The sequence below is a fragment of the Piliocolobus tephrosceles genome, chromosome 9 (assembly GCF_002776525.5).
Source record: "Piliocolobus tephrosceles isolate RC106 chromosome 9, ASM277652v3, whole genome shotgun sequence".
Lineage (NCBI taxonomy): Eukaryota > Metazoa > Chordata > Mammalia > Primates > Cercopithecidae > Piliocolobus > Piliocolobus tephrosceles.
The window spans coordinates 106826346-106843119 of NC_045442.1; the positions used below are offsets into that span (position 1 = coordinate 106826346).

At 45.4% G+C, this 16774-nt stretch overlaps 1 protein-coding gene across 7 annotated transcripts in view; it reads right to left on the reverse strand.

The window, feature by feature from the left end:
* Nucleotides 1-16774, reverse strand: part of KIAA1217 (KIAA1217 ortholog) — an 846584-nt gene that overhangs the window by 14879 nt on the left and 814931 nt on the right. For all 7 annotated transcript variants that reach the window (XM_023223197.2, XM_023223195.1, XM_023223196.1 and 4 more), the window contains 4 exons: nucleotides 11487-11614; nucleotides 9886-10033; nucleotides 6713-7154; nucleotides 3469-3652 (listed from right to left, as the gene is read on the reverse strand). In XM_023223197.2, coding sequence (XP_023078965.1) covers nucleotides 3469-3652; nucleotides 6713-7154; nucleotides 9886-10033; nucleotides 11487-11614 — 902 coding nt within the window. The remainder of the gene's footprint in view (nucleotides 1-3468; nucleotides 3653-6712; nucleotides 7155-9885; nucleotides 10034-11486; nucleotides 11615-16774) is intronic.

The window sequence follows — 16774 nt, forward strand, 5'->3', positions numbered from 1 at the left end:
CCTTTCCTTTGGGGTGTCATTAGGATTGAATGACTTACATACTGAACTTGGCTTAATGTAAATGCTATGTAAAGTACTGCCTGTTATTAATATTATTAAATAACATTCTTGTTATGCAAAAAAGCTGAGTAGTACTTGGATAGATTAAAAAAAAATCGGAGCCCAAGGGCAAATCCATAGCCCCCTGCTTGGCCTCCAAAGCCTTCATCCCTCAGTCTGAAAAAATAGCATCAGCAAGAGGGTTTTCTGCTGAAGGTCAATGTCACAGTAGAATCTGGCCTAGGGAGGGCCAGAGAAAAAATGGGATGCAAATGAGAACAAAGTTGGAGAGGAAGTAGATTTGAATTTTTTAATTAAACAACATTTAAAAAATTTTTTTTATTTTTTAGATAAGGTCTCACTGTCACCCACTCTGGAATGCAGTGGTATGATCAAGGCTCACTGAGGCCTTGACCTTCCGGGCTCAGGTGATCCTCCCACCTCAGCCTCCCTAGTAGCTGGCATTACAGGTGTGCACCACAACACCTGGCTAATTTTCTTTATTTCATTTATTTATTTTTTGTGTGTGTAGAGATGGGGTTTTGCATGTTGCACAGGCTAGTCTTGAACTCCTGGGGTTAAGCAATCTGTCTGCCTCAGCCTCCCAAAGTGCTGGGATTACAGGTGTGAGCCACTGCACCTGGCCTTTTTTGTTTTATTTTTGAGACAGGGTATTGCTCTTTCACTTAGGCAGAAGTGTAGTGGTGCCATCACGGCTCACCTCAGCCTCAAACTCCTGGGCTCAAGCAATCTTCCTGCGTCAGCCCAGAGTAGCTGGAACTGCAGGTGTGTGCCACCACGCCCAGCTGCTTTTTAAATTTTTGTAGAGATGGGGTCTCACTATGTTGCCCAGGCTGCTCTTAAAGTCCTGGCTTCAAGTGATTCCTCCCATGTTGGCCTCCAAAAGCACTGGGATTACAGACATGAGCCACCACGCCGGCCTTTATCAATTTTTGATCATTATCCATATTCCTCCATTATCCAAATAGAAAATTCACACAAGGGGAAATACAAATGGTATTTAAAACTCTACACTTAGAAGTTTGCCTCATTAATCAACAAAAATACATTAAAAATGATAATTCCACGACAAATAAATTAAAATGACAGAAACTAATGTTTACAGGTCACGGATGCTACCTTCACACATTTCTGGTAGCCTGTCCGTCACTGGACTGTTTCTGAGACCAAGTCAGAGATGCATTGAAAAAGAAAAAACAAGAACATTTGAACTAAGTCAAAATACCTTGGGGAGTAATTTTAAAAGTGATTTATACAAATTAAAAAAATCAGATAGAATCAAGAGCCAAAATGAGGTAAGTGAACAAAATGTAATATGCTTTTGTTGTTCAGTCATGAGAAGGAACAGTTATGAGATCTGTATGAAACATCAGAGGACTCTATGACAAAATTAATAATGCGGCAGAGAGAGCAGAATTAGGCAAGATAAAAATGTGATGAGCTGGCCGGTGGCTCAGGCCTGTAATCCCAGCACTATGGGAGACAGAGGCGGGTGGATCACCTGAGGTCAGGAGTTGGAGACCAGCCTGGCCAACATGGTAAAACCCCGTCTCTACTAAAAATACAAAAATTAGCTAGGTGTGGTGGTGCCTGTCATACTAGCTATTTGGGAGGCTGAGGTAGGAGAATTGCTTGAACCCAGGAGGCAGAGGTTGCAGGGAGCCAAGATCATGCCACTGAACTCCAGCCTGGGTGACAGAGTGAGACTCAGTCTCAAAAGAAAAAAAAAAAAAAAAAAGTGTGATGAGCTAGGGCATTTTCTCCATCAGAAATTCTCCATGGGAACTGTGGGAGGAAAGTCACCTTTGTGTGAGAAGAGCTGCCCCGCCCAGGACCCTAGACAGACCTGACACAACTGGCAGGTGGGGAAAGGCATAAGAATAAGAAAAGCCTCTTAGCACAGACGGAAGGGGAGGGCTGCAGTGAGTGGAGCTTTAGGGGATGAACTGGATGAAAACTGGGGAGGAGACAGGTGCAGGTGGTCCTTTGCATCCATGGGTTCCACATCTGTGGATTCAACCAGCTGCAGATGGAAAATATCCCTCCGCATCCCAAAAAATTAAACTTGAATTTGCCTTGCACCAAGTACAATGTTGAATCCACACAAATGAAGTAACGTGTAGGCATTGTATTGGGTATCATAAGTAATGCAGGGATGATTGAAAGTATATGGAGGCAGGCAGCAGAGTCGCACAGCAGAGGTGTGCTGGCCCCACAAAGTATATGGGAGGATGTGAGTAGGTTACATGCAAATACCATGCCATGTTATACCAGGAACTGGAACATCCTCAGATTTTGGTATCCGATGGGAGTCCTGGAACCAATCTCCCGTGGATACCAAGGGATGACTGCATAGTGGTTATAAATGGAATCCACTTTAATGTTTCTTGACATGCAAGCCAAGATGGGGATTCCTTTCCAAATTAATTGTAGTTGCTGGATAAGGCACTGTGGAATGTGACACTGAGGAGACATTAGGCTGCAAGTAAAATAACATCTGGGTCCATAATTTTAAGATCAGAATAAGACGCATGGTTTGTAAATGATGGAATATTTAATAGGTTGAGATTCCTAGAAGTTATATTATTATTGCCAGGTTGGCATTTAACTTCCATAGTTGAGTTGGTTAAATATATATTCTAATAATTTTGATTAAAAAATGCAATTTTGCCTTATGATCTAATATCCCCTGGTAGCTCATAAAAGCTACCATTTTCTTTCTGCAAGCATACAAAAAGCTCTTGTCTTAAATGCAGGCCTAATATTTTCCCAGCTCGTGCGGTGAAGTATCACAAATGCATAGAAAAGGCAAATACTAGGAATTTAAATTTTCCTTTATTGGCCATTATTCTAGAATCCTAACACAGAACTCAGCTTCTCTACGGCTAGGGTAAAACAGTAGTAGTGAAATCAAGTGTGGCTCAAGCCTGTAATTCTAGCTACTCTGGAAGCTGAGGCAGGAGGATCGCTTGGGGCCAGAAGTTCGAGACCAGCCAAAGCAACACAGTGAGAAACCTGTCTCTCAAAAAATAAAAAAAAAATTAGACATATGCAGTGGTGTGCACATCTATAGCCCTAGCTACTTCTTGGGAGGCTAAGGTGGGAGGATTGCTTGAGCCCAGTAGTTGGAGGTTATAGTGAGCTATGATCATACCGCTACACTCCGGCCTGGGTGGCAGAGCAAGACCCCATTTCAAAAAAACAAAAAAGAAAGAAAGAAAGAAAGAAAAAGAGATAGTAGTAAAGATCTAAGGAACACCAGAGGATTTGCTCTTCCAGGTTTTACATTTTGTAAGATTTGTAAGAACTGAGACATTGGTTCTGTTGATGAGTATGTCCTGTTGTGGATGGCACCGTAGCCCAAGGCCATGTACCTCCATATGTTCCTGCTGTGGGACTGGACCTTACCTGAAAGTTCCAGCTTGTCCACTGGGGCATCTCCCCTTGACAGTGGGCCTGCAGCTGGTGGCATCTCCAGATTTGGTATTGACTTCATGATATTGGCTTGAGCTTCTTCTAGGAGCTTCTCAAACTCTTTCCCGTTATAGTGGTCCAGATTTTGCCTTTTTTCTTCCCATTTCTTTTCTGCTTTCTGGAGGAATATAGCAGGTAAAGAACGTTACATGGACACATAGAGGAGAACAACACACACTGGGGCCTCTCAGAGGGTGGAGGGCGGGAGGAGGGAGAGGATCAGGGAAAATAACTAATGGGTACTGGGCTTAAGAGCTGGGTGATGAAATAATCTGCACAACGAACCCGCATGACACGTTTACTTATGTAACAAACCTGCACTTCTACCCCCGAACTTAAAATAACATGCTTTTAAAAGTATTTCTTCTACTACCAAGATTTACTTTTTTAGAGGCAGGGTCTCAATCTGACATCCAAGCTGCGGTGCAGTGGCGTCATTATAGCTCACTGCGGCCTCCAACATCTGGGCTTAAGCAATCCTCCTGCCTCAGCCTCCTGAGTAACTAGGATTACACATGTGAGCCACCACACCTGGCTAATTTTTTTTTTTTTTTTTTTAATAGTGATGGGGTCTGTTATGTTGCCCAGGCTGGTCTTAAACAATTTGCCTCAAGGAATCCTTCTGCCTTGAGTGAGACATGAGTCTGTAATCCAAAGTGCTGGGATTACAGGCATGAGCCGCCATGCCCAGCCTAAATTTTTTTTTAATTTGAGTTTTCATTATAGAAGAGATGTCCAAGCAAACGATCAAAACCCACAACACTAAGAACAAAAATCCTGTGTCTTAGAACCACTTCTATCAAAGAATTGCTATATGCCCTTTGGGTTGCGTTGTCTTATAAAATGAGGGAGGAGGTATTATTTAGATGACCCGTAAGCTCCTTTAAGTTCTACACTGGAGAGTTATACATAAAATGCATTTTAAAACATCTGTACACATTTTAAAAGAACATTTTCCTGTGATTTTTGAACTAGCACGTTAATAATTCCAAGAGGGCAAGGTGAAAATTCACACCAAGATTAGTGGAACCCCATAATATAAGAATTGGCAAAGATCATTGAATCAACATATGGGAACTTTGAGGTCCAGTGAGATGAAGAATTTGCCCAAGTTTCATTACATATAAATAATAGCCACCACCTCCACCATTCTAACCCTCCTTTATTTTTTCTTCCTAGCATTGATTACCACCTGGCACATACGTTTTTTTCTGTCTCCTCCTACAAGTAGGTAAGTTTCTTGAGGGCAGAGACTTTGTCTCTTCTGTTCACTGGCTTCCCCCCGAGCCTACGAGGGCCTGGCACATAGCGGGCTCGGTAATCTCTGTTGAATGAATAAAGCTCACCCCATTTGTCAGTGGCAGATCTGGCAGAAAAACCCAGGCCTCCATACCTGTGGATCAGGGCATTTTCAGAGATGACTCACATCTCCCCTCAAAGTGTAAAACACACACATCACAATGATAACTATGGCCACTAGGTCCTCAATGGAGATCTGTTAAATAAGAGTGCCATCATACTGACATCCTGTAAATGTTGAGATGTTTAAAGTGGCACGATGTCTTAAGTGACAGGTCTGCCAGTTCTCAGGAGGAAATGTCTTTTCCTCCCCTGCCCTACTAGGTACTGGGAATAGAATCACACGCCATCAATCACATTTCCATACCCCTGTGATATGCATTTTTTAAATAGCTGGCTCTGATTAGGGGCAAGCCAGGGCCCTTGGGACAGAGAGAAACCACCTAGCGTTCAGAGGCCCCGAGGCTGTGACTGCGGCTGTGGCAGTTTCGCCAGGTCGTCTCGATATACCCAACCTGAGCTCTCCACTGGTGATTTTCAGTAGAGGCAGGAGGGTTAGGACAAGGTTGCTGGGGATAAAGCAAATGAGTGGAGGAAAAGTTACGAGGCAAGAAGAAAAAGAGAAGTAGAAAAGCCAAATGTGTTATTGGAGCATTGATACCAGCCCTTGATAAAAAGAATATTTAAAAACATAATATGTCATTTGATCTCATGGTTTTTAAAACAGGGTCTCGCTCTGTCGCCCAGGCTAGAGTGCAGTGATGTGATCTTGGCTCACTGAAGCCTTGACCTCCCTGGACCTAGGTGATCCACCCACCTCAACCCCCTGAGTAGCTGGGGCGACACACCGCCCAGCTAATTTTTGTATATTTTTTTTTGGTAGAGTTGGGATTTTGCCATGTTGCCCAGGCTAGTCTTGAACTCGTGTTCCAGTGATCCACCCGCCTCAGCCTCCCAAAATGCTGGCATTATAGGCATGAGCCACCACACATGGCCTCATGTCATTTGATCTTAAGACCTAGTTTTCTCTTTTCATTCTGACTGTTCTACCGTTCATTCTTAGATGACTATAGTAACTTCTCATCCAGCTCTCTTAATTCTAGACCCACCACCTCAATCAATTCTGTATGTTGTTTCTAGATTAATTTCCAGAAGATGCCATTTAAAAAAAATCATGGATTAAAGCTGTAGCATTTCTCCGACACCTTCCAAATAAACTCTAAACATCATGGACTGGTTTTTAAACTCTCAAGTCAGTTTCCAGTCCATTTCCCCAGTCTTAGGTCCTCGTTCTTGTTCCACTTAGACAGGCTTAGTCATGGTCCCAGACTGTGATCCAGCATGTTAGTATCCTAGGATATCCTCACCACCCTCCCCTGCTAACCAGGTTCCACTTATCGTCTACATGAGTTGCAGACCCTCCTCAGGCTGCCTTCACCACAATGGAGTGCTTGAAGCTGGCTTGTCCTGGCCCAGGAGAGCTGATTGTCACATTTCTTCCCAACTTCAGCAGCAGTGGTGTCATGTTGTAACTTGAAATCAGCCATGGTTGCGATATTTACACCATGGAAATTGGCAAATGCCACACATAGAGTAGCCCCCCCACCAACCCGCCACCACAACCGGTACCAGAGAGCTGGTTGTTAAACATTTACCAGCACACCACTGCCTCACCTTCCTACAGGCTAGGTGTCTCACCCTTCTCTGAAACCAGATGACCTATCTCTTAACCTGGCCACTGAATCCCACTTCTACTTCCAAAACTCTATCTCTGATCCACACACAATTATGTCATCATCCGGCCTATAAATGCTTTGAGGGAAAGGCCCATGTATCAGACTCCTTTATGGGGTTATGAGAAGTGGAAATAGGACTCTACCTCGATAGACACTGCCCTGTTCTTGGCACTCACACTGTGGATTTCTTCAATGAACAAGCTCTGCATGGCAGACCCATTCATGGGTGTCTGTGGGGACTGTGGAGCCTGCAACGTCTGCAGGGTGGAGCTTACTTCCTGGGGGACGGCGGGGGAGCTGGCCACGTGAGGCAAGTTCTGAGCGGGGTTCAGCAGGGCCACGGAGTGCTGCGAGGGCTGGATGGCCACAGGGGAGCTCTGTGCGTGGTGAACCGTCATGCCGGACAAAGGCACCACTTCTGACTTCGCATCGCCAGGGGCACCTGTGCTGTGGAAGGGCTGGCTGGAAGTGTGGGCTGCCTCCTCCTGGCTCTTCAGGACTTCTGCGGCCGTGGCCTTTTCCATAGCCATGTACTGTGCGGCTTGGGCTGCGTCCGTGCCTTTCAGGAGCCCATCAGTGACATGTCTAGGAGAAACCATGCACAGCAGCATTAGCCCTCATGCCACTTTCTCATGGTGGCATACTTGCAAGCTATGTCATCCCAAAGCCAGATGAGAGTCACACATCCCAAAGCTCAGAGTAGCTGCTTAGGGACATGTATGGAAATATCCCTTTTTGCTGGTGCTGTTGTACTCAGACCCTTGCCACTCCATCATTGTTTGGGGGGTGGGTAGAAGGAAATGAACCATGAGTCTAACAGCAGCCTCTTTAACTCCTCCACCCGATTCTGGCCTATGCAGGCCTCAAATGTGCTTAGTTCTAAGCCAAAAGTTTGCCTATTCCCTCCTGCTTTCACTGCCAAGCATCTTGGGAGGGCAGCCCTCACTCTAATTCCTTCTGTTTGCTCTTCTGTATCTCAGCCTGTTGTTCACTGGCTTCCCCACCTAGATTCAGCCAAGTCTTGCCACAAGGTACACAGTGACTCCAAATCTAACAGTCATGTTTACTCCTCAACTTCTTCTGGTGTTTGGAGTCATTTGAAGCTATATATCCCTCCCTACCCCACACATGATGTAGTGGAAAAGGGTGTCTGGTGTCAGATCTGTGTTTGAATATCAGTTATTTCATGTTGTATATAACGTTGAGAACTTCGCCTCTTTAAGCTTCAGGTACTTTTGCATAAAATGTAATGATGAAGATGGAGATGACGATGGTGATGCTAACGACTTCCTCAGGGCCTGTTGTTAGGACTAACATTAAGATTGTAAAGTTATGTGTGAGACAATGTCAAACATGGTACTTGACCTCTAATTTTTAATTAGTCCCTCATCCCCTTTGTATTATATTACTTTTTTTTCACTTGAACAAAACCATTGCATTCTATAACTCTTCTGCTACTCACTGCTCTTTCTTTTGCTGTTTACTTTTCTTTTTTTACTCCAATCCCTTAGATTCTTAAAGATCCCCAAGGATTTGTTCTCTCCTTTCCCTATCATTCTGTCTTAACCATCTCTTCCATTTTCTTTTCTTTTAAGCGACAGGGCCTCTCTCTGTTGCCCAGACTGGAGTGCAGTGACTCAATCACAGCCCACTGCAGCCTCAAACTCTTAGGCTCAAGAGATCTTCCTGCCTCAGCCTCCTAAGTAGCTGGGACTACAGGTGTACACCATCCTTCCTGGCTAATTTTTAAAATAATTTTTTGTAGAGATGGAGTCTTGCTCTGTCACCCAGGCTGGAGTGCAGTGGTGTGATCATAGCTCACTGCAGCCTTGAACTCCTGGGCTCCAGGGATCCTCCCGCCTCAGCCTCCTGAGTAGCTGGGATTACAAGTACGTACCACTGCAACCAGTGATCATTCCCATTTTCAATAATCATCTCCATGAAGGTGACTTCATGGTCTGTCTCCCAAGCTGGAGTGCTGCGGTGGCACAACCTCGGCTCACCATAGCCTCCACCTCCTGAGTTCAAGTAATTCTCCTCCCTCAGCCTCCCAAGTAGGTGGGATTACAGGCACGCCACTGCCTATAATTCCTATGGGAATTCACTATGGTGGCCAGGCTGGTCTCGAACTCCTGACCTCAAGTGATCCACCCACCTCAGCTCCCAAAATGCGGGATTACAGGCGTGAGCCACTATGCCTGGCCAGTGAAGGTGCTTTTGGCAACACAAATTTTGCATGCATATGTGTTTTCAGTGAGTGTGGAGTACTGGAATTTTCTTTCTTTTTCTTTTTGAGACGGAGTCTCGCTCTGTCGCCCAGGCTGGAGTGCAGTGGCCGGATCTCAGCTCACTGCAAGCTCTGCCTCCTGGGTTTACACCATTCTCCTGCCTCAGCCTCCCGAGTAGCTGGGACTACAGGCACCCGCCACCTCGCCCAGCTAGTTTTTTTTTTTGTATTTTTTTAGTAGAGACTGAGTTTCACTGTGTTAGCCAGGATGGTCTCGATCTCCTGACCTCATGATCTGCCCGTCTCGGCCTCCTAAAGTGCTGGGATTACAGGCTTGAGCCACCGTGCCCGGCCTGGAATTTTCTTTTCAGCGAAAGTCCTGAATTTATTTTGGTCTTTACTCCACTGTGACCTCTTTGATGAGCAGGTTTACCTTTAGTAAGGGAGCCTGGCCCAAGCCACTCAAAAGGCTTTGTTTCTCTTTTCTAGGCAGGACCAACAATGTCACAGGTGCTCCTTCAGGAGGTCATTTAAGAAAGACTTTGTTTACTTCTATTACATTTCTTTGAACTGAATTTATCTATGCCCCTGAAGTGAAGGAGGCGAATAAACTATTTCAATCAATTTTTCAACTTCAAAATATTATTTTAAAAAACGCACCTTCAAATGATTTTTTTTTTTTTTTTTTTTTTTAAGAAATGGAGTCTTTCTCTGTTGCCCAGACTGGAGGGCAGTGGCTCAGTCTTAGCTCACTGTAGCCTCATACTCCTGGGCTCAAGGGCTCCTTCTGCCTCTACTTCCTGAGTGGCCACCACAGCTGGCCTTTCAGATGATTTTAAAACAATGTTTATTGTGTCTGTTAATTTTAAACCCTAGGATGGGCTCCACCTAACAATCCTGTGTTGAAGAATTAGAACCTCAAGCCATGTTGCAATAAAAGTTCAAGCGTGAGAAGGACTTGGGGCTTTTCCTCAGGACACTGGATATGTTCTGGGAGCATGGTGGAAGCCTGAAGTCCCAAACCTCCACTCTCGCTTTCCCAGCATACCCCTCCGCAGGCTACCCCCAGCACGATAAGGGCCCAGTCACCTCCGCAGCATGGTCAGGACGTCTGTCATGCTGCGCACACGCTTCAGGAGACTGTCCAGCTTGTGTGGCTCCTCCTTCAGAAACCGCACGGCCTCCACTTCTATGCGCAGGATGGCTCGCATCTTGTTTTGTAAGGTTGGAAATTCTCCTGCAGGCCAAACCAGCAGGTGAATTGGAGGAGAAAAAGCCAGAACGACAACCCTCATCCCGCACTCCGATACTGGACAGAGAAGTGCAGAGTTCACAAGCCACAGGGTGGCTCACACATCTTCAGGTGGCAGTGGGTTAAGAGCACAGAGGAGCATTGGAGAAAGTCACTTTGGGCAAGGGTAAAGCTCCTCTAGGCCTGTTTCCTGTCTGTGTATTTGGGATAAAGCCAATAGACCATTAGGGTTATTATTATTACTTTGTAATTTGACTGATTGATGGGGTCTCTCTCTGTCATCCAGGCTGGAGTGCAGTGGCATGATCAGAGCTCACTGGAGCCTCAAACACCTGGGCTCAAGCGATCCTCCCGCCTCAGCCTCCTGTAGAGCTGGGACAATTTAGGTGCTGCACACCACCATGCCCAGCTAATTAAATTTTTTTTTCTTTTTTTGAGATGGAGTCTCGCTGTGTCACCCAGGCTGGAGTGCAGTGGCATGATCTTGGCTTACTGTAACCTCCGCCTCTTGGGTTCAAGTAATTCTCCTGCCTCAGCCTCCTGAGTAGCTGGGACTACAGGTTTGTACCACCACACCCAACTAATTTTTGTATTTTTAGTAGAGACAGGGTTTCACTATGTTAGCTAGGCTGGTTTCGAACTCCTGACCTCAGGTGATCTGCCTGCCTTGGCCTCCCAAAGTGGCATAAGCCACTACACCTGGCCAGAAAAAAAAACTTTTTTTTTTTTTTTTTTTTTAAGAGATGAGGTTTTGTTATGTTTCCTAGGCTGGTCTTGAACTCCTGGCCTCAGGCAATTCTCCTGTGTTGGCCTCCCAAAGTGCCAGGATTGCAGGCATGAGCCACCATGCCTGGTTACAGGATTATTTTTATTTTATTTTATTTTTTGGGGTTTTTTTTTTTTTTGAGACAAGGTCTCACTCTGGCAGCCAGGCTGCCAGGCTGGACTGCAGTGGTGCAATGATGGCTCACCATAGCCTTGACCTTGCAGGCTCAAGAGATCCTACCACCTCAGCCTCCTGAGTAGCTGGTACCACAGGCATATACCACTGCACCTGGCTAATTTTTTTTTTTTTGTAGAAATGGGGGTCTATGTTGCCTAGACTGGTCTTGAACTCCTGGGCTCAAGTGATCCTCCCACCTTGTGTTTTTAATGAGTTTGGCACATGCATCCTGGTGCACTGTAAGAGCCCAGCAAATAGAAAGTGTTACTGGAATCATTTAGTGTGAAATCTTACAGCACCCACTATAATATCAGCTCCAGGAAGAGGGGGATGTTTATGCTCTGGGATATCCCAAGTGCCCAGAACAATGCCCGGCACATGTAGGTGTTTAATAAATACTTGCATACATGAATGAATCCTTCTCTATGTGGCAGATTTTTAAACACCCCAGGAAAGATAGTTCAGACTCCTCCCCTGACGCAGCACAAAGCTTACCTTTCAGGGTAGCCACAGCCTCTCCCACTTGCCGCAGGAGGAAAGCCCCGTCTTCCACGTCTTTCAGAGTAACCAATCGGCTGGCTGCCGTGGAGTCCTTCAAGTCTTCAACAAAGTCTTCCAGCTCGCTGCGGGAGCAAGGACAGCAGCACAGAGAGCTGAACACCAGGCCTCACAGAGGAAGTGCGGGCTGAGTGCCAGTCTCCGCCTCTGATTTTGTGTAGAGCCCCAGCCCCTCCCCTGCCTGAGGAAGTGCGGGGCCAAGTGCCCGAGTGCCCGTCTAGACCTCTGATTTTGTATAGAGCCCCAGCCCCTCCCCTGCCTCTCTGTGGTGGTGGTGGAGCGGGGGCGCTCATCTTTAACAGTGGCTGGGAACATTTCGCAATGGTGTGAGGCAGGTACAAGGAGGTTTTTCCAGGGAATGTTCCACATTGGTCGAAGGGACGATTGTGCCTGGCTAACAAAGGACCCAGTCTTTATATTCATTGGTGCTGATGCTTGCAGAGGGATGGAGGGAGGGATAGGTTCGGGGGGGGGGGGGGGAGGGGGGGAGAGAAAGACAGAGAGAGAGACACACAGAGAGAGAGAGAGAGAGAGAGAGAGAGAGAGAGAGAGAGAGGGAGACCGACCTGCGGTGCAGTAAAACGAGAAGCCCACATTGATTCATATCAGACTTCTCAACTTTAGCATTTGACATTTTGGGGCCGCGTAATTCTTCGTTGTGGTGTGGGGAAACTGTGCACTTTAGGATGTTTAGCAGCACCCCTGGCCTTCATCTACTCGATGCCAGTAGCAACCTTGCCTACCCCAACTTGTAACAAACCAGAATGTCTCCAGACCCAGACACTGTCCAATGTCCCTGGGGAAGGGAGAACAAAATTGCCCCTAAATGAGAACCTCTGGTTTATACTGATTGTCCCATCAACAAGGATGAGCTCTTTCTTCTCCAGGCTACCAAGAGAAGAAATGACTGCAGAAAATAAAAATGACGACAGATGTGGTGTCTGTGGATGGAGGCGGATGCTAGCTCCAAGAGAGGGAGCTCGAGGTCTCACCCTTGAGAAAACAGTAACCTCCTTGGGCACATTACTAACCCCATCCTAAACACCTATACATCTAAAAGACAAAAATCTCTCTCAAGGAAGCAGAGAAAAAGAACTTTCGGAAACGCAGACCGTTTCGGAAATGGCGACCACTAGGGGGCAGTAAGTGAACAGCGATCCCACCTCCTAGAGCCCGGAGTGTGGAGCCAGCATCCGAAAGAGAAAAAGGAATGCACGGCCTCATCTGTAAACTGATGGCCCTCGAAGGCCCTTTCCACTTAGGTGGGCAAGTGGATAGAGCTCTGGGTCACATGGCAGCTGCGGGAGGGGTTCAGGCAGGATGCCACATGTGTTCAACAGGATCCCAGGGAAAATGACAAATTCCTCCACTGCAAGAAGTGGGATGGAGTTTTTGGTCATGTCTTTCATTCTGTTATGAAAAATAAACCAAAATTGCTTGTGGTCATTTCAGATGAAATGATGCTACTTCAGGACCAGAGGGAGAAAGCCTCATCTGCTCATTGTCCACATCCGTGAACTATGGAAAGGGGCTCAGTGTTCTGTGAACACACCAGCGGGAAACTTCCTACAGCTATTGCATTCTTGACACGAAGAGATTGTGTCACCCCACTGAAGGGCTCTAAATATGGTAACTTCGTGTGGAAAAGTTCTTTGCCATTGCATAACCAAACAGAATGACTTCCCTGCATTGACTGGACACAGTGTCCAGTCCTGCAAAGCTTTGCTGGAAGAGCTAAGACACAAATATTATCCTGATTCCGTTAACAACCAACATGTCTGTCAGTGTGTAATTAATACTGCAAGGGGCTGTCATCTGACTCAAAGTCAGCCTGCCTAGAATTCTGTTTTCATCTCTTCTGTACAATATACCTCTTGGATTTCACAACCTTACATACAGAGACTCTTAAATTTCACAGCTTTATGGAATATACAGAAATGTATATTGATACGATGGTACACAACAATGTCACTTCTATTCAAATATTTATGATACCTACTTTAGATAAAACATTAAAATTCAAATTTATTAATTCAAAAATGTAAGAGAGACATGGAGCTAAAACGAATGCTGGAAATATATTTTTGACATGGTAATCAATATGACTTTTGAAACACCAGCTTCACGCCACAGAATGTCAGATATTCATAGATGTTACAGTTTACAGCATTCTATTTGTTTAAGTTGCTTTTCATCCTAGCTTTTTTAAAAAGAAGCATCCAGTTTGTTGGAATATATTTCACCTGACTATTATTAGAAGACCAATTATTATTTTCATGTAGAAATTATCTAGACCCAATTTCGTTTCGTAGTTTTATTTTTTATTTTTAGACAAAGTCTCTCCCTGTCACCCAGGCTGGAGTGCAGTGGCCCGATCTTAGCTCACTGCAACCTCCGTCTCCCGGGTTCAAGTGATTCTCTTGCCTCAGCCTCCTGAGTAACTGGGATTACAGGTGCCCGCCACCATGCCCAGCTAATTTTTGTATTTTCAATACAGATGGGGATTTGCCATGTTGGCCGGACTGGTCTCTGACTCCTGACCTCAAGTGATCCACCCACCTCAGCCTCCCAAAGTGCTGGGATTATAGGTGTGAACCACCGTGCCCGGCCCATCTTTTCATAGTTTTAGACCCAAATTTAATCTCTTTGCCTTCTGAATGGCTCGCCAGTAATTCAACCTAATATGAGTTGAATATAAGTCTCCACAAGGAGGCTTATATTTCTAGTGCTTGGAAGAAGAAGGACAAGGAGGAAAAGGAGAACGAGGAGGGAGAGGGGAAGGAAAGAGGGATATTGCTGTTCTGGCATTCCAGAGTTGAAATTCTTGGCTTTTAAAAAATAAGCTTTTAAAAATCAATGCATACTAGTTGTGAGTTTTGGGGTACATGTGATAATTTAGTACATATAATTCGTACAGATCAAATCAGTGTACTTGGGATATCCGTCACCTTAAATATTTGTTTTTCAAGCTAGAAACATTCTAGTTCTTCTCTTCTAGCTATTTCCAGCTGTCTTTTATAACCTGCTCTCTTGCCATTCAGATCTAGCCATCCAATCAGTTGACCTGCTTTATACCTCATAGAAGGAAAATTTACACTACCATTATTAAAAGGACATATATGTATATAGTTATTTTAAATTTTATTTTAAACAGGGTTTTGCTCTGTTACCCAGGCTGGGGTGCAGTGGTGTGATCATGCAGCCTTGACCTTCCAGGCTCAAGCCATCCTCCTACCTCAGCCTCCTGAGTAGCTGGGACCACAGGTGTGTGCCACCATGCCCGGCTTAGGGTTTACTTTTTATTTTTAATTTTTATTTTGTAGACATGGGGTCTCCCTATGTTCCTATGTTGCCCAGGCTGGTCTTGAATTCCTGGGCTCAAGTGATCTTCCCACTTCAGCCTCCTGAAGTGCTGGGGTTACAGGCAAGAGCCACTGTGCCCAGCCAAAAGGATATATATTTCAAAAGGTGTTTTAAAGAAAAATTTTGAGAGCTAGTCATAGGTGGTGAATACCATAGGACGTTTTGCATTTGACTTCATTCTTACTTTCACTGCTTGGTTCAGGCCTCACTGCCTTTGCCTGATGGATACAGTAGCTTCCCATATGGTCTCCTAGTCACTGATCTATTTTCCCCTCAATCAGTCCCGCACATGATCACCAGAGGGACCTCTATCCAATACAACTCTAGCTTTGCTACTTCCTTGATCAAAAACAAAACCTAAAAAAACCCAAACACTCAGTGTCTTCCTCATCGTTCTAGGCAGTAACTCTCAAATGTGAAGGTGCTTCAGAATCACCAGCTTTGTTTGTAAACTGCAGATTCCTAAGCTCCATCCACAGAAATTGTGAATCTGGGGTTGAACCCTGGAACTTTCCAGAAAAGCCAGAAATCCAGATTTCTCTGAAAGAATCTTCCAATCTCTGTAGGCACAGCCCAGACAGGCATCAAGCAGGTACGTGAGGCCTTGAGTATGGTCTAAGATCCAGGAAGTCAGTGTGCAAATGGAATGGCACTCCCCAAATATGGGATGTTATTAGTATCTTGCACCCAACTCTCCTGCCTAACTGGACTGCTACCCAGTTCTCCAAAGACATCTTGCATTTTCCAGGCCAGAAACTTGTTGGTTTGCAGGGTTCTACTGCCTGGAAGTCCTTCCCTCTCTAGCCTCTGCTGATGCAATCTCCCCATTTTCAAGGCCATCTCAGTTGAGTTTAACCATTTCTTTCTGTTTTTAGAGACTGGGTCTATGCTCCAATATCCATGCTGGAATGCAGTGGCGCAGTCATAGCTCAATGCAGCCTTGAACTCCTGGGCTCAAGCGATCTTCCTGCTTCAGCCTCCTGAGTAGCTGAGACTACAGGTGCATGCCGCCACACCTGGCTGATTTTTTATTTTTAGTAGAGACAGGGTTCTGCTTTTTGCCCAGGCTGTTCTTGAATTCCTGGTCCCAAGTGATCCTCCCGCCTCAGCCTCCCAAAATGCTGGGACTATACGTGTGAACCATTGTGCCCAGCCTAACAAACCATTTCTGAAACTACTATGTGCAAGGTACTGTGTGTGGCCTGTAGGTCATACAAAGAATGACTTCATTCAGGTTAAGTCTTCCTGATCCCTGGGTTAGTCTCTCTTTTGTGTGGGTACAACTGGTACCTGTAAATCCCATGTTTGGGGCTATACTCCTATTTATCAGGTTGGCTTTGCTAGACTGAAGATCCTTAAGGGCTCTTTGCATATCTTACTCATCTGTGGTCTTCCCACAAATCCAACCAGATAAAGCCCTCTTATGATATGTTCGTTCCATTACTTTTTCTGTCTCATTCCTATGCTAGGCTGTAATCTCAGAGGATTATTGAGATTAAAGATGACTTTTCTAGGCCAGAAGTGAGAATTATTTCAGCTAACCAATAAACACAATTTTTTAAAAAAAGAAATTTACTGACTGGGCACGGTGACTCATGCCTGTAATCCCAGCACTCTGGGAGGCTGAGGCAGGTGGATCACCTGAGGTCAGGAGTTTGAGATCAGCCTGACCAATATGATAAAACCCTGACTTTATTAAGAATACAAAAATTAGGGCCGGGCGCAGTGGCTCAAGCCTGTAATCCCAGCACTTTGGGAGGCCGAGACGGGCGGATCACGAGGTCAGGAGATCGAGACCATCCTGACTATCACGGTGAAACCCCGTCTCTACTAAAAATACAAAAACTAGCCGGGCGAGGTGG